Consider the following 25712-nt stretch of genomic DNA (forward strand, 5'->3'; position numbering starts at 1 on the left):
ACTGCACTGAACTTTAAAACAGATTTTTTTGTAACCAAAATTGTCAAGGTGTATTCTATCAAGTCATGTTCATTAAAATTCAATTTCTTTAAAACCTATTGGTTGTCATAGTTATTTTAACCCCTCGTAAATTTTACGATAAGTTAGCTTTAAGAAAACTTTTCATACACTTTAGCTTTCTAGGGTTAACCATGTAACAAACACAATTGAAAAATAATTCTTGGCCAATAATGATCCAATCATCACATCCTGTCGAAAAGTATGCAGCCTTGTGGATTAGAGGAGGACACTTTTCTGAAACTGGTTGAGATTGGATTATATGGACATTAAGTTTGAACTTGGCAAATAGAAATTTGGTCTACTTTTCGGTGTTACTACTTCAATAACTCTTTTTGTGTAAGAGTTTGGGTTTCTTCTTAGAATGTAAATACACTAAGTGCTTCTAAATTACATGCAAATGATTGATATCATAGAATCTATGTTCTAAAGTACTTACAACCATAAGGCAATAGTTATACAAATTTGCATACCCAAAAAAACATACGTTCCAAAATGAAATCACAAATACATCACCGAGTGGATGTCTGCCTCCAAAAACAAAAAGTAATTCACACAGTGCATCCATGGACTATTCAATTATAAAAGCATTAAACACTTGAAGGTGGGATGGCGTGTGTTTTAAATGTGGCACCAGCAACACATCTGTAAAATTAGTGATGGCAAAATTCAGAAGGTTAATCAAGTTGCAAAGACCTGATATTTATGTTTGTAACTACTCAGCAGATTGGGTGAATTAATATTTTTTAACATATTGATTTGATCCACTTGCACCAATTAATATTTTTCAGTAACCAGCTGATGATGAACTGCTTAAATTGCTCGAGCCAGTTGTGATCACAAATACTTGTAGCAAATCTACAACCAGCCGGATGACCTCCTCCTGTTAATTCAGTTTGTTGGCATTAGCCTATTTATCCCACCTGCAAGGATCCACACACGGTTAAGAGTTGGCCACTTTTTAACAATGTATTATTAGCCTCATGGTACATGGTTCAGCTCAGAAGAATTAAGGTGTTTCTGGACATTTCACCTGTCTCAACAAATATTTTGTTAACAATTTGTTCCAAATATCATTATGAATCAAAAATTCTGAAATGCTAAATCTGATTAGAATTCCCCACAGAGGTTTCAAGCGAATACTTTGCTTTTTCTAGATATCCAAGATTTAAAAAAATAAAGAAAAACACCTGGTGCCACAAAATTATTACAAATATATGGACAATAATGAAAGGAAACCCATAAGGATTCACCTGAATGCTCCATAAGGAATTCTACACAGATGTAGGTTTTCAGAATATGCGACATCACCAGTTTTTCAAAAGTAGAGAAGTCTCAAGAGAGATCAAAAGGATCGGCAACACCCCAAGTCGTTCCTAATTCAACTTGTTCCATCTGCAGCCATTAAGTTATTTACAATCTGTAATTCAGTTGATTGCCAATGTTATTGTCAGGCAGACTTACACCAACACTTACTCTCACATAATGAATAAACATCACATGCCAAGAAAATATACATTTTATTACAAAAGAGTTAAAGACAAAAGAGCAGTAGATATTACTTTAAAATATATACAAATCACCAAATTCCTTCTGCCTCTTTCACATCAAATTCCCCACAATATAACAATTGCAGACAGGCATAGAGTATTGTGACTTGTAATGAAAAAATAAGTTCTGCGATTTAACATAATAAATAATCTTAGAGCAAAAATAAATGTATGTACAAACTGATATTTTTACACACACAGCCACTACTCTATGTAAGTAATATACATGTAATAATTCATGTTCACACAAAGAACATTACCAAAACTCACCATTAAAATTCAAGGTTCTATGTTGAAAATATTTCTGACAATGGCTCAAAAGCACAAATATAATCATTGTTGGGATATTAATGAAATTACTTTTAGCACCTTATATTAACTGATCACATTAACTATACATTATACATACAATGCTGTGATTCAATTTATTACAAATCAAAAACCTTGCTGCTTTATTATTGTTTTCATCCAGTATATTACAAATTTTATATGAGCACCATATTGAGTCAAAGGATTTTTTTTTACAGAGTCAGTTTCATTATTACCTTAAGCTCACAAGACTATCTTCAGAATGAAGTACAATGTTTTAGTTAATAATTAAACCATGGTTTTGCACAAATTAATAACTGTTAACATTGCATTAATACTAGTTCATTTGCACAAGAAGGAAAACGCATTCTAATATCAAAGAAACAATAAACTTTGAATTCATTGTTGAAATATGATACACAATGAGCACAGATGGAATTCCGAGTTTTCACAGTATTTTCAGTGTACAAGGTATAAAATATATATGAAGACAAGGATTTATATAGAGATTATCAAAATATCTTCTACTTGGAACTTTACTTCTTCAATTGCACCGAAGCTGAGACGAGTTTTCTTCTTCTTCGAAAACTTGCTTTCGTTCCAGGTACAGTAATAGGATAATGGATCTGGTAAGCCTTTGGTTCTTTGGTTGCATTTACACTGTACACAAATCCTGAGAGGAAAACAAATGAATGTACTGTGATGTGAGGATAAGCACTATATATTGTAAATTTCTTTATATGATGTACACATGAACTGTTACCAAATATTTATTAAAGTGCAGATGTTAAATGGAGTGATATCATTAACTGGCACCTATGGAGTTTAATGCTGTGAAAATGGGCAAAAAATAAATTGTTCACTAAAATTGCTAAGATCCATCTTTCTTTCAAATCACATTTAGACATGAAAAGCACTAAAGATAAGTATCAGGAAATCAGTTGTCAACCTTAAGAAAAAAGAAAACTTCCCTCAATGCCTATGTTCTAGAAGCATCTTTTGCCAATTTGATGATCAGACAAAAAAAAAAAAACAAGAAAATGTGTGAAAAATTCACAATACAAGTTTTGCTTGAATTTACATGTGGGATTACGTAGTTTCTTAAGAGATGACAATTTCAGGCTAAGATGATGAATGTAGGCACATGTCGAAGGTTTGCTGAAACACACCTGCTTACATGCATTTTAAACTCGGTTCATGAAACGTAGGCATGTGGAAATAAAGAGCAAAAGTATATGTGCATTAGACATTTTTTGAATACATACTGAACAACTATTAGGCTTACAAATTTGTAAAATTAATTTTCAATTTCTTTATGGAAAAATTGTGTGGTAGGAAAAAAAAAAGGTGTTAAAGTTCACACAAAATACCACATGAAGTTGACAATGGCTGTGATATACCATAACTGGCTACTTATCGCTGTAGACTAACTGATCAATATTGTTTATTTGTTCTGAGATTTTGCTTTAAGTTCACTTTATGCACAGAAAGACTACTCAGGACTGGACAGAGAGTTTGAAGTGGGAACCGAACATCTATTGAACCGAACATCTATGTGCCTGCACCGCGGATCAAACCCAGGACCACCTGATTACAATACCTTACCACTATGCCATCTCTGAGGCCCAAATTTAACCACATTTTGATTACTTCTACTACAAAGTTTCTATGACTCTTATCTTAATGTTTATATGAGTTGGGTTGCAATGAACATTAAACAGCACGGAATTAAAAAAAGATAAATTTAAATTCATAATGACAAAGGAAACCCAGAGAAAAATAAATTTCTCTTCTAGTGGATCTAAGATTGGTTGAAAAATATTCTCATTACTTTCAGAGGTGAGCCGACAATACCTTTATCTGGTACTTATTGCTCATATTCTGACAAATTCCTGGCAACACTGATACTTGAATTCTTCAGCAATTTCTCATAACCCAGACAAAAAGCTGAATGCAACTGCAACTTCACCATAAACGAAAGCAATGACTCACCACTCCCAAGTTGTTACACCTCTTCAACAACTAAGTCGAAACGTTCTTCCTCAGGAGTTTGCACGGCCTCTACGTTGAAGAAAGATGCATGAAGAGTAATAATGAGAAAGGAAGCTCCTGCAACAACATTTAAAATATATAATTAATTTTCATGTCAGATGGAGAAAGCGAGCTTATATTAATTCACATTTGTGCACATTGCAATTCAAATCTCCTTATTGGTTAACAAGTGTTTCACTGTGGAAATGAAGATGGTGATAATAATCAAAACAAGTTTGTCATACTATTCCAATCTTTTTAAAAAAGAATGAATTATGTGAAATTTCAGTGCTACCTCGATAGGTGAAAGGGCCCTTTCAAATACAATCAAGTGATTTCATAAACATTTTGAATTCAGCCATATGCACACACATATATATATCTAGGTATATACCGTGTGTTTCATAAATAATTGAGGGGTTACGAAAATGTATTGCAAGTTAAATATTGAACTTTTGTTAATGAAACTAGTCCAGAACTATCGAGGAACTCAAACAGTTCCTTTTACACCTACAAATGTTCAATCTATGCACCACGGGTGACACAACACATCGACACGATAGTCTAGTTCTTGCAACACTCGCATCAACATGGGCCTGTTGTCGATGGTGCCTATCGCTGTGATGAGTCTCCATTAGGGCTGCAATATCATGCGGCATCGGTGAGATGAATACCCTGTCTTTGATGAAACCACACAAATAGAAGTCGCACGGTAAGGTCCGGTGATCTTGGGGACCAAAACATTGCACAAAACACTGCGAGTGATGTGGGTGATTTACCCAGGAATATGAACTCTCGGCTTAACAAAACATACATGCACAAACTTTTGCAATCCTCGATCGTTCTGGACTGGTTTCATTAATGTAAGTTCAATAGTTTACTTGCAATACATTTTTGTAACCCTTCAATTAATTACGAAACAGCTGGTATTTAATGCTATGAATGGATTGATAAGAAGTTCTTGCCAATACAGTACATAACTGAAAATTTACTGATCCAATATAAAATTGCAAAAGCTCATTAAGAACCTGAAAGAATCACTGATCCTCTTAACTAATATATTCTCCATGATAACGTTTGACATCCTCCTTCAAACCATACCAGGTGCAACAATTGACATCTGCCATCTCCATCCATGTCACCCTCCTCCTGTTCAGTCGGTGATGGGAAGGAGTCTTGTCTACTGAGAAGCAGTTCTCATTTGTCCGTGGTTCCCTAACCGCTGTGCTTCCCTCTGGCATTGGGGAGACAAGGGTCATCAAACCTTGTCATGGAGAATAAGTTACAGGCAGAATGTAATGGATTTCTCTTAGTAGAAAGGAATTGAATAAATATTGACAAAGTACATAAAAAAAGCAACATGTTACCAAACTTCCCCTGATTTTACATTTCCAACATTTTAAGTTATCTATCTTCGTCCCTTCCACTGTGTATAATGCAAAAAAATAACCATAGTATACTGTTACTCGTATATCTGGTTATTTAGTCAGTTTTCTATCAATTAGGTTAAGGGGAGGAGGTACCAATTGTGCATTTATTTCAATATCGCCCGAACGGGCACTGCTACTAAAAAAAATCTGGGTGTATCAAGAGTATGAATTTATCTCCATGTTGCAAGTGGAAGCGTTTTATCATCTTGATTGTTAAGTTGGACACAATATTTGAAAAATATGAAGAATAAGAATTTTCAGAATCCCATGTATTCCTTATGGGGAATGAACTTCAACATCAAGTAATGGCTAATCAAATGGAAGTTTCGACTTTTCTGCTTGACAATCAATTTTTCAAACTGCCCTCTTCTCGTTGATATCATTTTCTATTCCATCGGAAGTTTGATATTCCCAAGAGAACAAATCAAATAATACTCCCATAAGCACAATGCATTTTAACTTGCCTCCTGGCAGTGTTGGCAAACCAGGTGCGCATAAAAGAGCTAAATTTCACCTTAAATGGAGTTAAAACTGGCTTTCAAGGAGCTAGATTTACAAAGCATTCCTAGAGTAATGTTAGTTGTCAAAGGGTGGGGTGCTGCTATTACCATTAACTCTAAATGATGACAATTTATTCTTAGTTTTCACCAACTAGATCCGGTGGCATCACCCATTTCATGGTCTTATGAAATCGAAAATAAAGGATTCCCTGATATGCCAATTTCACGTCAACATGGCGCTATAAAAAAAGTAGCTGGGAGTGGGGCGATGCAACCAATATAACAATATCACGTCATGTTCAAAATGTATAATCATGGGAAAAGTTGGTCTATGTGGGATGGAACCAGTGATGGTATCATAGTGAGGCACGGGGGCGGGCGCCCCAGTTCACAGCCAAACTATTGCATGAAAGAGACAGATCTGGCTCCAAGAGAGCTAAATTGACAACACTGACTCGGAGGAAAAAGGCAGGCGGAGACTGTCCCACATGCCCTTAATCATGACGAGAATGAGGTAATGAAATAGATGATGGAACAAACATAATGATACATCTATGCCTTACCCAGGATTCAAACCTGGGACCTCTGGGATCACCAAAAGATTGTTTCAAGCATAAAGCTCAAGTAAATTCATTGGGAATGGGCCTACAGTTTAACATGAGATCTGAACCACTGTAGCATGTGAGGTCTCTGAATTCGTAGTGAATTTTGCCGACAACTTTATCACGAAAGCAGGTACCGAGAAAGTACCAATTTCCTGTCCACAACTGACAGCATAATGCACTTACATGGCCCAGAATACATACCCAAAACCCAAAATAGTGCTGCACCAGCGCCAGCCCAATAGAAGACCGGCAGTGAACACGCTGCCACAATTCCGTACTGCTGAGCTAAAGTCAATTCATGTCCCAGAATAACCAGTTTCCTCTCAGCATGCCTCAGGGAAATAATGTATCCGGCTCCAAAACTCACTGCTACAGCAATCAGCAGTGAAGGGGACGTTAATCTGAAAAATGCCATTAAATGTAATATTTACACTTTTAATATTATTTTTAGGTACTATGTTCTCACACACAAATCATGGGACACCAAGCAGTCACTTTCTCATTCATTATACAATTAGGGATAACCACTGTTAGTTAAATTAACACATTTGATGTACATGTTTGGGTAAATGTTTGATCTAGCACAAAACACATTTCTTCATTTTTACAGAAGAAACTACTTACGGAAAATACTTTCTATAGCAATGTACAAGTTCTTGAAGGTATTTTCTTTCATTGGGAAGCTATTTTAGCGGAAAATAAAGAAGAAACAACTATTTTTTTTACTATGTTTGCCTAACCTAACCAAACCTAACACTATGTGAATGGTTTGTGGGGCTATTGTGAATGGTCAGTGTGGCTACATACCCTAAACAGAAAAAATAAACCGTTACACACAATTCCACAATGTCCCGCAATGCTATAGAAAGTAATTTCCGTAAGTAGTTTCTTCTGTAAAAATGAAGAAATGTGTTAATGCTAGATTGAACATTTAATCATGTTTGTATAATTAAAATCAAGCTAGTTATACAAAAATGGGTTATTCTCTCCAAAGAACTGCTACTGTCATTATCCTATAAATTTAACCACATTATCACTGTAAGTTGAATGAGGTGTCCACTAAAAAGGCAAAACAGGATGTATATCAAGGATCCTACTCATTTTCCAAACCAGATTCCCGGAGTTTTCCCAGTATATTTTTGAACAACTTCCCTGGTCACTCTACAATGCTTTCGCATATTAATATTAAATTTTAACCATTGAAATTTGCATACTATTCAAATGAGTCAAATTTAATAATTTGCTGAATGTTAGCAACTAGGGCTCTATATTAGAACTACACACATTAGAAGAGGCACTTTACAATGTTTTCGATGTGGAAATAGCCCCAGAAGAAGAATTTACTACATAATATAAGTAATGTGGTCTTCAAAATACTTTTTCCGCAAATGTTTAATTTTGAGTGTTATTAGCAGCATTATGAAAGTTATAATTAACAGTATACAAACTGACAATTCACCAAGAATATAAAACACACTAACAGGGTGTATTATAACCTTCATGTTTAATGTAATTATGAAAGCATCCAGGATACCAAGGTTTAAAGATGTATAATAAAGTACCACAAGAAATAAGAAGCTATGACATGAAGGCATTTGAAAAAAGCAATAAGTAAAATATTGATGTCAAACATATTTAATGATGTACGAGAGTTCCTAATGTTTAAATTTTGATATATATATATATATATATATATATATATGAATCATGGATTTTAATATGTAAGGCTATATTTTATTACTATTTTCAATATACATATGAAAGTCTTTTAACATGTACTAGTTGAGATTTAGTCCCGTTTTCATCATGTACCAACTGTAACTGTTCCTTTAAAACTACAATCTGTATTTGTTTTTCATCTCAAGCAATGTTTGGTGTAGCAATATAACAATTTTTTGAATGTGAATTGTATTAGCATTGTTTTACTATTTATGTGTAGCATAATCTTATAATTTAGATACTTATTTATAAGAATGACCTATTCAATATCATTGTACATTTTGTACCTTAGATGATCAAACGAACGGAATAAATCAAATCTGTCATATATTTCTTTAAAAAAAAATCCTTCTCTATTGTAATAAAAAAAAAGGTAAAAAAGGTAAAGTGTTCCCCTGTGCATAGCACCACGCCATGAAGGCGTATAGGGGGTGTGCGGGTAACGCCCCACACTTTCTTGATCCGGTCGTGAGTGGGGGTGATGTGATCAGCATCACGCCCCTGACCGCCTTTACCCCCCAGGGTTTCCCCCAGGTACCCATGTTATTCGACGCTGGGTGGGCGCCGGGGCCGACTCTTTTATGCAAATTGTGGGTATATCATTACCATCTTCAGGATTCTACCATCAATGGCATTCCATCCACATGCTAATGGAAACATATGGTCTCTCCACAAAACTTAGCATATACCCTGTGCAAATTTTGTGACTACTACAGCACTATATCTATATAAAATGTAAGTTTAAAGAAACTCACTTTCAAATTCACTACAAATCACCAAAATGTATGTAACAAATGATGATTTTATGATTCTTTTTCTATTAGAATGCCAGTAACATTTATGCATTGTTAAAGACATTCAAAAAACCTATTCCAGCAATGTTATATTGGCATTCTCTGTTGTTTATAAAACAATGATAACTACATATATGTAAGCCAATCATTTCTCTCTGCTTACAAATATAAGCTCAGATATTTTGCGAGGGGAGGAAGGGCATGACTTAACAGTAATTGCAATTTCACATATGCATGTTATATAACATATTAAATACTTACACACAATACAAAATAAGTCCTATGAAAACAAACAAGTAATTGCTCTGGAAGTATTCTATATTCTTCATTATCCTCTTGCTGAGACGAGGTAAACTTGTGGGAGTCTTGAAATTGTTTGTGTTGATGAACACTGACCATGGTCGGATATTCTCCCTCCTTTGGGTGACCCATTCTTGTGCAGCGGGGGATGACAATGTTATCTTCATTGGAAGCTGAACCATGCTACATAAATAAATAAAGATTAGCCAACACTTATGCGGGGGTCACGTGAAAAAATTGTACACTTACGTCTATATATGTTGCCACGAACCATGCACAGGTAGCCCCACAAACCATTCACGGATAGCCCCACGAACCATTTCCGGTAAGGTTAGGTTAGTTAAAAATTTTGTTCGTAAAACAATGTGAAGTAAAAAAAAAAAATAGGAAAAAAAAAATTAATTACATCAGCTTTCTTCACGAGTGTTTTTTGGGTTACGAAGGTTGGAAACACTGGATACCGAATGAAAATCAACAAAACACAAGCACAATGCGCAGTTATCTACGAAGGTGTACGTGCCATACTGTGTCATATGTAAGCGAGATAACGCAAATAAAGAAGTACTCTTAATGTGAAAAATTGATGTTACTTTCATCAAAAAAACGTGAATACACCTTAAAGAATGTTCCGCGAAGCAGATAGGTAAGTATGAATGTTAAAAGTGACGAAACGAAATAGTTACATGTGTTTATGGAATATTACATTTTTACCAAAAAAATTCCACTAAAATCAGCTTTGTTCCCTTTTTCCACATGTGACCCCCACATTTTAATAACAGATTCGTGATCAGAAGGCCAAATTTAGTTAGTATACCAAAAATTAATGAAATTGGAGACATTCTCTATATTCTTCATTTGATCCGATGCTTCAAACGCAGTTATTGTATTACATTTTCTTTCTGTTGACATTAGTTATTTCCATACAATTTAGTATGGAACACACCAACTGATTACATATTGAACACTAACTGCAGATATATATACTACTACACTTAGTATGTACCTTTAGATAAAATATAACATCAACAGTGATGTCAGTTTTAAATATGATGGGCACATTTCAGTAAGAGTTCCGTATATCGGAAACACATATCTTCATTTTTACATAAGAAACTACTTACGGAAATGAGTTTCTGCAAGCTTTCAAACGTTCGTCGAGGTATTTTCTTTCATCGTGGAATCTATTTGACCGGGAAATTATGTATTTTTAAAGAGAAATAACTCACCGATGCACAATTGCCATTGCTTTCACTATGTGAACTGCATGCTGCGTACGTTTGATGATGTAAGCCACTGGCAGTGTTTCCAACCCTTTTTTTTTTTCACTGCTTGCCGGTACTACTTTACTATACCGGAGACACCTATAAATGATTTATTTTGCAATTTTTTACATTGCTAACGTACTATTCTGCATTGCGGAACATTTCTTTAGGTGAAATAATAAATTTCTAACAAAAATAATGTACATTTCTTACATTAACGAGAACTTTCTGTTGTTCCTTATTTCCCACCTATCATCCACGGGTAGCCCCAAAAACCATTGACATTAGCCCCAAAATTCACGATAGACCCACGAACCATCACGGGGACGAGGTATGCCTACTTGGTTAGGTTAATCCTGTTAGGTTAGGATCCATTAGCACTCCTTTCGTTCAATTTAGCATATACGGACAATATGAGAGCGTATTGTGCTCTCGTGCAGAAAGCAAATGGTAGCAGCAGCAATAGCACGTCGGAAATAGATTTTTGTAGAAAACCACATGCATTCACATTAAAATGGATCAAAACTATATTCCCGAACATCAACAACGCTACAGAAAATGATTTGCGTAAGTACTTCCTCCTGTAAATTTGAAGAAATCCGTCTCCAGTATAGTATAGGAAATGGTTCATGGGGCTATCCGTCAGCTACTGTGCATAATGGTTCGTGAGGCTATTCATCAGCTACCCATGCATAATGTGCAATTTCCGCCGGTGACGAAAACGATAGGTAATTTTCGTTGAAGAGGGTTGGAAACACTGCATAACCACAACGTGAGTCAAGATGTGGCCGCCATATTGTTTGTTAAGGAAGCGAAGAAAGGAGGGTAACAGTTCCGATTGTTTTATGATTTCTCCTAGCACAAAGACTAATTATTGTACAATTTTGGAAATCATTGTCACACGAAATTTGAACCTTCCTTAAAGTAATGAGCACTGTTTGTACTGGAAAAAGAGTTATTTATGTTGAAAAAAACAACTTGAAAATTACCTTACACACTTCTCATGGACAAGATATTCTCCGTCGACACGCAACAGTAAATATGGTAGAAGCTTGGGAATGAATGTAGAAGTAAATCGGAACCCTACTCGAATGCAGTTAGGGACTTTATTTTAATGCTAAGGGAACCAAACCTAACTGCCTAACCTAACCACGAAAGCATATATTGAACAAAACCTTAATAGCTAAAACTCCGCAGCATGTCTTAAGAGACGTACATCGAAATCGAACCATGTACAAATTGCATTCGTAGCCTGATGAAATAGCAATAAAACAAAAGGAACTTGGACCCACAAAATTTCCGATTTTAACGTGTTTCCGATATACGGAACTGTTACCCACATTTCTAAATGCAACTGACATCGATTTTATACCGGATATTGTGCACAATTTTAACCGCACAACTATAAAATGATGTATACTAGAAATTTAATTAATTGATCGAATGAATGAAACTAAGAGCGACATAAGGGAAGAATGATGACGTAAGTTCAAATAATCAGCTGATGGTTCAAAATTCATGTCAAAAACAAATTGCATAAAGCACAATGTTTATAAATTTTATGTGTTTCCATTAACACTAATAAGTTCTTAATTATTACGTAAAGAGAATTTTGACAATTAATAATCTGATGTTCGTAAAGCTATGAATTCCTTGACACCTATGACATGTGTCGTGACAGATGTAAACATGATACGGGTGTAGTAGAAATTACTAAAATGCAACTCAATATAAATAGATAATGGCAATAAAACTTAAGATAGTGTACGTGTCACCATTTCGAAGCTCAATTTATTTAAACGTCATACCTTTTGAAGTCAAATGACGGGCTAGTGTTCTCTTTCTGCAGTGTAATATTACCAGAAACGTTCTTCTCCACGTCATCCATTGGCTCCGCATAAATTTTACTTTCTCAGGTTTCTTGTTCCTTTTGGCTTTCTCCTTGCTGTGCGACAAAAAAATTCAAGTGGCAGTAAGTTCCTAAACCAACCGCATGATGGCGCAAAGCATCTTTGGGGGAGCCTCATTCTGTGCTCTGGTGGCAAAGCTCTGAACTACATCTGGGAAGTGACTGCACACTACTACACAGTTCAAAATTTTGCCGCCAGAGGTCAAGACAATGGATGTCTAAAAGGCAACCTTTGCACCATCAAACGGACAGGGACAGACGTTGTAGTCAACATTGCAAGTATAAAGTGTACACATCTATACCAGACAATACATATTATGTAGCTGAGTAAGGCTCCAGACCGGTCTCACTTATCGCACACAGCGTATATACCTATATATACAGGGTGACCTGTAATTAGATGTATTCCCTGAAAGGGTTAAAGTCAGGGACGTCGTTAAGGGGGGCACTGGCCCCGGGAAAATGTTCTGCATTTGCTGGAAATTTTACTTTTTTGACAAATATTGCAAGATAATTCTTCAGTAAGTTTTGCTTGCAGTTTGAAACACTTCAATTTTCAGTAGCACGAACCCAAGCAAGGCATTCTCTTGCTTATTTCCCTGTTTCTTGCTTGTTGAACACAAACAGATGTATTGGCAAAGGATGCAGTTAATGGTTTTATGGTCCTCCCCGGTCAGGGAAGTCGGAGACCTATTGAAAATGCACTTTTCCTCCCTGCTGCACGCCAGATTCAGAATCTCCCCCAAAACCGCCCTTTCTCTGGTTACAGCGCCTTGTACTCTGGTCAACACATCAAGGACACCATCACATCACGAGTTACGAGACCAAATGTTCGTAAAAACCTGCGTGCCTGCATTCGTAAGGGAGGTGCTCACTTTGAGCAAGACGTGTAATGTTCTTTATTTGTATTGTTCATTGATTCCATTCACATGGAGATGAATGAAGTATTATTTATTGTACACAAATGTGAATGTTAGCAACATTTGTACCTTGTTGGATAGCAGATGACCCAAGGAAGTAATTTAAGTAATTTGTAATCTTCGTGTCATACCATTTTTTGTTATTAATACGTTGCCAAAGAGTGCATTTTTTATCATCACTTGTAAGTTTTGACCCACCCGTTACTTACATGTGATTGTTATTTGGGAAAAACTTTTATTCAACGAACCACTTATTTGTTGGCTATCAGAAAACGCTAAAATAAATGCCATACAATAAGCAGTTTTTTTCTCAATTCATCTTTTTATGTGGAAAATTGTTATTTAAAAAAAACACTTGTTTTCAATGTATAGCTACACTTTATCCCATCGAATTGTATTTGTTGTAAGAACGGCCCTAGAGGCCGAAACACGCTCGCTCTAATAAAGACGATTTTATTATTATTATTATTATTGAGCACCTTCGTCTACTGACATCACGATAAATGTTCTTGTTGGGTTAGGCATGTTAGGTTTAGGGCCCTTAGCATTGAGGCAAATTGAAAATTCCTTGCTCCATGATGTCCACCATCATTTTCATTCGATCTGTTTTTCACAATGTGGTGATCATAAAATGAAATAGAAACGCCAATAAGCGGAGGACAACATCTGCTTTCCATCAACAGAATTCCATTCCTTAAAATAACACAGGATGTGGAATAAAAATTAATGAAAATAGTGATGGACAATTTATCTACTATTAACTTTGCCTTTTACTGTACAAAGAAGCAAATTACGGGAGATTTACGCTGTAAATTAAGTTGGTTCCCGATGATGGCGCATATGGACGATTGCATTGGTGTTTTAACATGCATCTCATCAATCTTCTTTACAGAACTGAGTAAATGATAGGAACTTCAGAAGGTTCTGGATGGTGGCAAAAAAAGCAATTTTCAACTTTTTTTTTAAAAAAAGTGGATCTTATCCATATTTCTCCGATATAAATATATTCTGCCTGCCCCCATGTTGGTGTAAAAAGAAAAGAAAACGAAATGCAATATTTCAACATGTATCTTACCAATCCCGGGAGGGAGTAAATAATTTTTAGTTCAGTTGGTTCCCGATGGTGGCACAGAAGAACAACAAAATTAAATTCAGTCTTCTAATACGTATATCTTCAATCTTGACAAAAGGGAATAACAACTCTTGCTGTTTTTTATTTTTTGTTTTAAGTACACTTTATGCACAGAAAAGCTAATTGGGACTGGACCTACAGTTTAAAGTGGGATACGAATCACTACCTGCCTCCACCGACCTCTTGCTCTGAAACACACATTTTATTATGAAGAAATAAAATAAATGTCATGAACAACAATGAAAGTTGAGATATGGAACGCTGACCTCCGTGGCGGAGTGGTTAACACAGCGCGCTAGGACGCAAGGGGTTCCGGGTTCGAATCCTCGCCTTAGCATGAGTGTTCTTTGTGAAAGTCCCTTCATGAACTTCATCGTCTCATCAGTGATCCTCATCTTTGCGATTAGTCAAAAGTGTCAGAAAAGCGAAGTAAAATAAACTAAATCAATCACTCATGATACGAAACAAAAGACCTTCATCCGACACAATTCCAATTAAAAAATGTTTTCAATGTCACGGTATCTAGTGACATGTGAAACGCAGTTCGATATAAATTATTTTTTGTTTATTGATTCATTTTATGCACAAACATGAAAGTGTGAGGTTTGATTTATTTTGTGAATAAACTTGTATCCGAGCCAGACGTCGGGAGTGGGGGACGAGTTTTTCTTGAGTGACAGCCGCCGCCTAGAACATGACATATTTGCACCAACGCGGAGATAAGGAAAGATTATTTTCGCCGCTACCGGGCTTGAGTCGCAGCAGGCGTTCGAACCCATGTTCACGGATGACCAGGAACACCAGCTGGAGCCCAAGCCTGAAAGGATCCAGGACGCGTCGCTGACCGCGTTTCAAGACAATGGAGAGAGGTCATTTCCATCCCTCTGAAACAGAAGCCAAGCCACTAGAGCGTCCTTTTCAACGGAAGAATTCGAATCTCTTATATATAGGCAGTACTATGATTCCAGACACAGTTTTTACCCGGATTTCACAGAGAGAGCATCTCCGCGCTACACTCTCGCGTGATCATTGTTTTGTGTCCGTGGACTTTGTTTCCTTACGTACCGTGAGCGAATCGCAGATAGAGAGGTACCAGTGTGCGCCTTATTTTGGTGAAGATTACGCGGTGATTTGTTTTTTGCCAAGCGTTAACTACATAATCATGGGCGGCTAAAGGAGATTGAGAAGGGAGTCTGTCGACTTCCCTGACCCCGCAACGATGCATCGCCATCTTCCGATGAAGCCAGTCAGCCAACGCCACAGACGACACCAAAGCCAAACACAGCCCAAAGCCCGAAGGACGTTTTCAGAACGACGCCGATCGAAGCCCGTCACCAGAGAGAGAGATTGAAGGACGACTCCAGAACGACGCCGATCGAAGCCAGAGGGAGAGATTGAAGGACGACTCCAGAACGACGCCGATCGAAGCCAGAGGGAGAGATTGAAGGACGACTCCAGAACGGCGCCGATCGAAGCCAGAGGGAGAGATTGAAGGACGACTCCAGAACGACGCTTCCAGAACGACGCCGAATCGAAGCCCGTCACCAGAGAGATTCCGAACCGGCGCGTGACCACGTACATCCGACGCTAGTGGCAAGAGGAACGCCCGAAGTACTAAGGAGGTGCAAGTACACCAGATCGTCGCAATTATTCTTCGTCGCGATCGACCTCGGAGGACAATTTCGCCACAAAGGAACCGTGTGCAAGTCCCGCGTCCAGGAGAGATGAATGACCGCGCCATGTAGCAGAGTCTGGTACAGTATACTTCAGAGGGTCTCATGTCCATGTAAACGTGCGTCGTTAGTATCGACACCGTACGTTTAACGCCGAAGTCTCACTTATTTGCAAAGTTACTCAGGAAACACCGAACCTAATTTCCGTCTCTGACAATTTTTGGTATTGTAGTAAAAAAGGGTAATTTCATGTTCAGATGTTCTAATTTAATTGTCTGCATTCAGGGTTAGAAGCTCCATTTCATTTCTTTAATATTTAGTATAAATTGTCAAAGTGTGCTCCATTTCTTGTGTAACCGACCGCCCCGTCGCGCCATTTAACTTGTCAATACTTGACTGATGAGTCCTTTTTAATTGTGGAAAGCGTAAATTTTATTGGAAGGTCGTGCGCATGAAGTAGTATTATTTGTTGCATGGTGGTTTTTAAGGTAATTTTTGCTCGCGCCGACGATTGATTAGTGTATTCCGGCAGCTGGAGCCAATTAAGTGTTTGCATCACTATGTAATTGAGTAGTTGTTCTCATTGGACGAGAGAGGCTTGTGTGTAATACCCCCGTCCGAGAAACTTGTATAATGTCGTGCTTACGACTCGATGCATACGTTCATTCGAACGAAAGATTTAACCACGCCGACCCAATTGTCTTAGTTAACCGCTTTCCGAGGGCTGGCACTTAAGTTAATTTAAAAGAGCACAGGAGCTGGCAGACAAATGCCCTAAATTCACATAAAGGCTTAAAAATTAAAAGGAATGATATGTTAATGAGATCCATGATTTGTATCCATACTTCACATGTAAAAATACCTCATGTGTGTGAAAGAGAGATAGAGTGAATGTTGTGAGAGTGAGGAGGCTTTGTAAACAGTTGTTGGTTGCAATATTTTTTTTGTTGTTACAATATATATTCACTTTTTTACCGTTCGTCAGTGTTGTTATTTGACGTTTTTCAGGTACCAGATATTATGCTATTAGTGTTTTATGATTGTTCGAATCTACATATCAAAGGTAAACAAAACAGTGTAACTTTTCAAGGTATTAGTCTCCGCCTCGCAATAGTATGACAATAAACGACCGTCTCAGTACCGAACTTGATAACTGGACCGTGAGTCACGACCGGTTTCCCGTACACATAACGACGTTTGGCCCCGTGCCGGGGTATGATTGACACGTCATTTCGGGGACCGTGAGTGCACTCGTTACATCAACATATAAAAAGGTACATCTTTAAATGTTTAAAATACAATTTTAATTTTGAAAATACAGCCAAAAATACAGAAACGATTCGCATATCGAATAACATGAGAAGTTTGTCGTTCTCTTTTATCTAAGCCTTTTACTTTTACATTGTATTGTGGAATTGGATAACTTATTCGCTGAAACAAGGCCCGATTTCGTAAAAATATAGAATGGTTTTACTTGGCTGACAATAACGATGTGATCATCATACAAATGAAGATAGTGAGGTCGTATAGAATATGTATAGGCTCAATGGCGTAGCGGCCGCCCCCGCATTACGGGGGATGGGGAGGAGCAAAGCTGTAGGGGCCCCGCAATGTTCTTTCTATAAGTCCCCTGAAATTTTATATAATCCCAGAAATTTACCAGATAGTGTCGCTTATTACAAAAATTCGATTTACGAAACAGAAATCTGGTTCCCAGTATGACTATGTTTGCGAATAAGCAGGAACGTACTGTCTCAGTCAGAGGAGGCCGGACAACTTTACATATTGGTCCCCTCCAAATGCAAAATTAACTTACTTGCTCGCAGATGACCATCGATAGGAAAAAAATCAGCTCATATCTTTATACGTATGCCATTTGTAGTAGGTAGACGTATAGTGTATCAATAGTCTACAGAAATATTCAGTTGCTCAAACGGTTGATGCCTTAATGCTACACAATAAATAATAATTTAACTTCATAAACTTTTACCATTAATATTAGTTTTACGGGTGATGTTTAAAATGTACCTTGCCACCAAATATTTTCAAGCCCCCCCTCCCCCCAGCCTTTTCATATTCAAACATGAGCTAAGATAAATTTTCTACATTGTCCACACCTGTCACGTGTTACTTGAAAAAGGGGCCCAAAAACCCAGTAGGAGGTGGGGTCCATGGGGCAATTATTCCTTTGCCCTAAGGGCCAGTACACACTCTTCTCTCCTGCAGGGTATACAACGTATGAGTTATATGTCACCATTATTTTGGGGGATTTTGTGAAGTTCAATTTTCTTCCATATTGAAATTTTGTGTACATATCTGTCGAACCAGTACTACTTTTCTAGTGTGTTACTATTTTGTGATGTACGTACAGTGCTCGAAGTGGAAATTCCTAGGTGTGAGCATGCTCGCTCGAGTTTGGGAATAGAAGGGAGGATCCTTGTATGGATCAACGTGGAGACAATGCAGTAGGTGAGGGATGCTTACAAAAGTTATCTTAACTGGGGATATAGCATCCTCCCTTGTCTCTTCCATCCACACACACACTCTAGGCACTGATGATCTACATTTATGATGATCTTGTTTCATGAAAAAGTGTAGAAATGTATGATTGTTGGCATCATGAAAATTATGATTAATAATATCAAGGTCCACTACCATTAAAATTAAACACTGTATCCGTGTGGCAACAAACTTTTGGGGGTCAAGTCCTTTCGATCGGCCTTTCATTGAATGACACATTGTCAGTGAATAGAGTACCATCGCCGTTCTACTGTCTTTCAAAACTGGATTCCGCAATATTTCCTTCTAGTACATTCCAATTAACCTTGCGATGCTAGGTTAACACTGAGAATCTAGGGGCCCAGTTCAACCCCCAAAACTGAAATGGTGAGCTTCCTATAGAAAGCGATTGTTCGCGACCCTTCCGTTGGTTGGCCTAGCACAGCCAGGGGATGGATTTCTAGGCTGAAGACGCACCCACGTCCAAAAGATGAGTGTTTACTAATCTTTCAAAAATTCCCCCAAACAGTGTTTTCTGAATATGTGTGATATCTGTGTTATACGTAGGCCTAACCTAATTTTTCAAGAAAAAAATTGTATCAAGCAAAAAATATAAAGGACAATGAACAAAATATTTGGAAGTGTGAAACCTTCCCTCACTATCCCCTAAGAAAGAACCATGGCTGCGCCGCGTTGAAGTAAAGGAAACTAGAAAGTATTTCTAATTTCTTCTTCCAGTTATTTGTCAGAGATTCTTCAGACCATCCTGATGTAGTTTCCAGAAACTAGGTACTGCATTGATATATTCTATAAGTCGATAACAAATGAAGAGAAGGCAAGGTATTTGGGAGAAAAGCTAATTTCTTCTGCAACTTGGGGCGGGTGGGGAGACTAGCTAACTATTGTACGTTCGTACCCCTTTGGTATCATGGTATGGTATATACGTTATAATATTCTCTCGATAATCTTTTCACTAAAGGGCCCCCAATATTTTACTGGCGGGGGGGGGGGGGGCACAGAACACTGCGCTATCCCACTGTATATTGTATATGGTACGTCTTATGTCAGCACTTCATGATAAAGTGACGTATTAAAAATGTTTCGGAGACAGTCGCGGGCCTCCCCGATGGCGCAGTGGTAGCGTCGTTGCCTGCCTTGTAATCAAGGGGTCACGGCTTCGATACCCGGCGGAGGCACATAGTGGTTCGGATCCCACTTTATAGACTGTAGGTCCAGTCCCGATTAGCCTTACTGTGCATAAAGTGGACTTAAAACACCAAATCAACCAACCAAATCGGAAACAGGCGCAAGCAAGTAATTTTCCCTGAAATACTGTTCCGTTTGAAGTTATCGTGTTCCTTAGGAGTCATTCCATGCGAAATCAACACAGCCTTTGACCTGACCATCTCCGATTTTCATGAAATTTGGGGAATTGAAACTATGCATGGAACTTAGTAAGTATAAAAATTTTTAGTTTCGTGCGTCTTGTAATTGTTAAATTATTCAAGGTCAAAGTTAGCAGAAATTGCCCTTTTTGAGCCAGCTTAGCTATACTAAATGTGCTGTAACTCCGCCCCTATTTCACCTAGGAAGCTCAAATAAAGCTTATTGTACAGGGAATTGAACAAGCTTTCCAGTGATATATAACAAGCCTACCTTTGGATAAAAATATAATTTTGTCACGTGACCTTGACTTTTGACCTTGAATATCTCAAAACATGTCGTCACCAAAAATCGTGAAAAAAATATATTTGGTCCCTCATACCATTCTCTAAAACATATCATAAAATCATTCTGGGACTGCAATGGGATCAGAAGATACAAAATAATATGTGTAACTATGTGACTGATAGAAGCCCCATTACATGAACTATGAAGAGTCAAATGTCCCTTAACACTCCGTACAAAATGTGAAGGAGTTATCCTGGGTATAATTGGTCATGAAAGAAATAGGTTAGGCACAGGGAGATTTCTAGCCATGTGTGTCGAGCGCAGGTCCGGCATATTGTTGACCGCCATATTGAATTCAACGCAAACATTTCAAAGGAAAGGGGGTGATGTGATATATCAAATCAGGCTAGAATTTCACGAGGAATGAAGTGACGAAGGATTTTCCAACGTATCTTACGCCAGCAAAAAGTTATACACATATCTTTCACTTACGATATATGCACATTATAATGTTGCCAATGTTCCTGTGAGCACACTCGTTGACGTCTCTCACACTCGCATAGAACATTTGGTAATGTAGCATGTGCAACAACATCGCAAGCAGCAACTATGCCTTCTCTCAGATGGTCAATATCAGGGACTTTTAGTGAATGCACCATTCTCTTCAAATGTTTATGAAGTTAAAAGTCCTCCTAAGATGTTAGATCTGGGGAATGTGCAGGCCTTTTAATAGATCCCCGCGTGCCCATCAATCTACCTAGAAAATTACCATGAAGAAATTGCGAAAATGTCTACATAGTGTGGTCACACTCTGTCCTGTTTCAAAACTCTCGAAAAGTGCCATATCCCGTAAGCAAGGGTGAAAAATCCTGTTCACTTAACAAATCCAAGAAGCCCTCACCATTTAAGGTTCCGTTGTTGAATATGGACCAACCATTTCCGTTCGCCATACATTATTCAACATAATTAGCTTACCAGCAACAACCATTCGACTGAGCAAATCACAGGTATTGCATATTATTTTTATTAACTTCACCGTGAACATAAAAATTTGCCTCGTCACTGAAGAATTTTTCATTCCAAAGGAAGTGTCACGTAATTGTTTGAGATACTTTTCGCAATATTCTTCACTATTCAACTATTTGGTGAATGTAGCTGATTAAAATCATATGCAATGGTGCGTATACTTATTTCTCTCCCAAGATGTCAGCGTGATCTCGATGAGTTCCTAACACGTTAGGAGCATTCTTATTACTTTGTTTTTAACACCTCGAAAAGGAGAAAATGGTTACAAGCATGCAGTAATAAATTTTTGCTGGTTAAATATATGTTGGAAAATCCTTCGTCACTTCATTTCTCGTGAAATTCTAGACTCATTTGATATATCACATAACCCCCTTTCCTTTGAAATTTTTGCGTTGAATTCAATATGGCGGTCAACAATATGCCGGACCTGCGCTTGACACACACAGCTAGAAATCTCCATGTGCCTAACCTATTTCTTTCATGACCAATTATACCCAGGATAACTCCTTCACATTTTGTACGGAGTGTTAAGGGACATTTGACTCTTCATAGTTCATGTAATGGGGCTTCTATCAGTCACATAGTTACACATATTATTTTGTATTTTCTGATCCCATTGCAGTCCCAAAATGATTTTATGATATGTTTTAGAGAATGGTATGAGGGACCAAATATATTTTTTTCACAATTTTTGGTGATGACGTGTTTTGAGATATTCAAGGTCAAAAGTCAAGGTCACGTGACAAAATTATATTTTTATCCAAAGGTAGGCTTGTTATATACCACTGGAAAGCTTATTCAATTCCCTGTACAATAAGCTTTATTTGAGCTTCCTAGGTGAAATAGGGGCGGAGTTACAGCACATTTAGTATAGCTAAGCTGGCTCAAAAAGGGCAATTTCTGCAAATTTTGACCTTGAATAATTTAACAATTACAAGACGCACGAGACTAAAAATTTTCATAGTTACTAAGTTCTATGCATAGTTTCAACTCCCCAAATTTCATGAAAATCGGAGATGGTCAGGTTAAAAATTGCACATATCTGTGTTGATTTGGCATGGAATGACTCTTAGGTGGATGCGGAGACTGGGAAATACGAATTCAGTGGCGGCGATTGGGTGCCAAAACTGGGGTGTGGGTAGGGTTTGCAGTTTACTTTTTCTTGTTATACAAGGCTTAGCATTAAGAGGCCATAGTGCGGGGGAAGGCAAATGCCCCCTCCCCATTATACCCCTAATCTCCGCCACTGAATGCAATAAATGCCGGGCCTGTAAGAAAATCAGAGATTTCTGTTCCTTAGTCTGAAGAAGTAAATGTGTTCTATAAATAATCGCAATATAAACATCATTACAATCAATTTTTATATATTTCTTATTATTACCTAAGCAGAACATATTAATCTTCGTGATTAGCCAAAAGTGGCAGAAAAGCGAATTAAAATATCAAATCAATGAAGCACACAGAACATGTTGAATGTTAAACCAAGAATTATGGGAGGCTGAGAAAGCTTTCTACATTAGTGTTTCCTTCCGTCGTACCACTGATATGACATTCATTATATTTAATATCAAAACTGGGTGTGTTCAATGTTAAACTATTTTTTTACGTATCAATGTGACACTTTTAATCACTTCCAATAGAATTCACTCTCATAATTCTCTTTCGTTTACCTTTCATTCAATTTGAGGCTGCAGTGAATTTACATTGTTTCATATAAAATGATATTTTCACTTCATGGTTTCATTCCATAATGAAACGAATAGTGCATATTAATAATTTTTGATTCAAATATTTGAACACGACTTTTATGTGGTACTTTGTTTAGAATATAATTTCAGTAATTTTGGATTTTTTGATTGATTGATTGATTTAGTTTATTTTACTTCGCGTTTAGTGCCTCTTGGCTAATTTGCGAAGATGGGAATGAGTGATGAAATGATGAAATTCATGAATGGACATTCACAAACAACCAAGCCCGACCGGGATTCGAACCCAGGACCCTTGGCGTCGCAGCGCGATGTGCTAACCACTCGGCCACAGGGTCGGGCTTGGATTTTTTGAGTATGTCGAAACAATCCATAAAGTCAGATAAAACCAAATTACGAATAATTTAGAGTTGCTTAATTGGAAACACCAGCGTCCCATGAACTCGTAATAAATGGTACACAAGCTATTGTTTTTGCCCGACTTCCAGCGAGTGTCCGAGTTGCTCTTCCCTGCACTGAATGCAACGATCTGAATCAGTCTTACTTTCATGGATGTCCGGAAGGGGGGCCAAGCCCCCCCCCCCCGTAAAATGAATGTTCGCCTAAAAATTATATATTTCACACATAATTTCATTTCAGTCACAGTAATTTAATTATTATAAGTGCGTTGAAGGAACATGATAATTTCAGACTGAACCAGCGTTTTTTGAGGGGGAACCATTATTATCAAGGGGTCCCGGGATCGATATTTGGTGAAAGCACATGGTGGTTCGGATCCCACTTTAAACTGTAGGTCCAGTACCGATTAGCCTTACTGTGCATAAAGTGGACTTAAAACACGAAACTCAAATCAATCCCTAACTATTATGGGAGAAAATATGCCTCCTTTGCCCCCCCCCCCCTTGGAAACATTACCTTGCTTGCCCCTCCCTGGAAAAAACCTGCGGACGTCCATGCTTAATTGTAATTTTTCTTTTATGTTGCTGAAACTTTTCTTCCTCGTTGTGATATGACAATATAATAGCTTTTCATAATACTTAATCGTGGCTTTAGGGGAACGTGCTCCTGTGCCGTCTCCGCTAAATCCGCCAATGATTAGTCCTTTATAATACAGGCCCGTAGCTAGGCAGGGGCCAGGGGGGGGGCTGAGCCCCCTGGAACTACCGTCAGCCCCCCCTGGCACTGAGGTCAGCCACCTTGACATTAGGTAAAACTATTTTGTGTAATTTGTTTGCAGTGAAGAGTGAAAATGTAGACAGCAGATATTATTTTGCTCACAACTTAGATGAAGGATAAATTCAGGGAGCATGAACAGCAGCTATTACATTTGTTCATCTTATTTATAAGAAGAAGTCTTAAAACGGCAAGTATTTAGGAGATTTCTCTTCTCTAGACTTCAGAAAGTTTCTTCACAGAGGAGCTTCTTTATCTGTACCTTCGTTGCCCCTGTTGCAACCTCTCATTTATACAGAAATCTGTGACTTTGATGTCATTATGCAAATTCCCTCCGCATCTGCGTCAAAGATTAACAGCTCCCAAGTTTTGGGAACGAAGGGGAGTTCTATTGTTTCGGCCGGGGAGTGGAATGTACAGTAGACCTTATGACTGAATATTGTCCATCTTTTTCTGTGTAATATAAATATCTGTATCATCAAACGTAGTATGGAATGTGTAGTAAGGGATGCTTTCAGTAACACTTCAAGTGATATTTTAAATGATATAGAAAAATGTAGTATTTGTGTGATATTTCTCAAATTTATGTAACTTAATGACCCCCCTCCCCCCACACACCTAATTTACCTTCATTTAACGTTGTTAAACTTTTGAAAAATGGACTTGATTTACAAAGCCTCCCCTCATAACCCGTGAGCCCCCCCTGGAGATCAATTCTGGCTACGGGCGTGTTATAATAATAAACCAAATTTTTGTCACTGAAATGAAATTGTGTGAAATTATATTTTTTGGTAGGCATACATTATCAAAGGGGGCGGGGGTGCATAGACCTTCCGAATGCTAATGGGTAAAGGTATTGCTTTGGTAACGTAGCTACTGTTTTAAGAAACTTCCCAACTCTGGTATTCTCATTTTGTTTTGCCTTTTGGATTGTCTGATTAAAAAAAAAAAACCTTCTCATTTCTTTGTTGCCAACGCAGAATCGAATAAGGAGTCTTTTTTTATTTAAATATTAATTTACTTATTTATTCATTGTTCCATCTTCGTAGGATGCTTACGGATACCTCGAAAATTCAAATAGGAAAGGAAAGGTTTTACAAACATACAAGTTTTGTATGAAAGATTTTTATGATATGGGCTACTGTTTTCGAAAGGACGCCCAAATATTACCCTTTGCTTTCGATGCTTTTGTAACGTAAACAGAAAAAGTAGACTCAATAAATTTCCTTACAATTTGTAGATAAATGAATGCTGTTCCATACATTTCCATATGCCGTAAATGCTGACTTATATGAAAACAATATCCACAAGAGTTATTGCAAATTGAACTAAGTACTACTTGACACTTTTTCACTATTTACAATTTATCGAGGCACCAACCACTACGAAGTTAGACTAAATTCGAAATTTTCTTCATGCTAAGGATATGAGAAAAAATACACAGAA

General features: G+C 37.5%; 1 protein-coding gene across 1 annotated transcript; it reads right to left on the reverse strand.

Moving 5' to 3' along the window:
- Positions 1–1558: 1558 nt before the first annotated feature.
- On the reverse strand, positions 1559–12539 carry LOC145986778 (prenylated Rab acceptor protein 1). The gene is made up of 5 exons (XM_083121195.1): positions 12366–12539; positions 9257–9478; positions 6684–6883; positions 3909–4025; positions 1559–2589 (listed from the first exon to the last, which is right to left on the reverse strand). The coding sequence occupies exons 1-4, from the start codon at positions 12443–12445 to the stop codon at positions 3922–3924; spliced, it is 606 nt and encodes a 201-aa protein (XP_082977321.1). The 5' UTR covers positions 12446–12539; the 3' UTR covers positions 1559–2589; positions 3909–3921.
- Positions 12540–25712: the final 13173 nt, after the last annotated feature.

The sequence above is a fragment of the Lepisma saccharinum genome, chromosome 4, assembly GCF_977018435.1.
Source record: "Lepisma saccharinum chromosome 4, izLepSacc3.1, whole genome shotgun sequence".
Taxonomy (NCBI): domain Eukaryota; kingdom Metazoa; phylum Arthropoda; class Insecta; order Zygentoma; family Lepismatidae; genus Lepisma; species Lepisma saccharinum.

Excerpts from the sequence above, each read along its gene's own strand:
- LOC145986778 (XM_083121195.1), bottom strand. The coding sequence starts at position 12,445 with ATGGATGACGTGGAGAAGAACGTTTCTGGTAATATTACACTGCAGAAA. Across the intron at positions 9,479-12,365 it reads CCGTCATTTGACTTCAAAAG|CATGGTTCAGCTTCCAATGA; the intron begins GTATGACGTTTA and ends TTATTTATGTAG. Across the intron at positions 6,884-9,256 it reads GGACTTATTTTGTATTGTGT|ATTAACGTCCCCTTCACTGC; the intron begins GTAAGTATTTAA and ends GGCATTTTTCAG.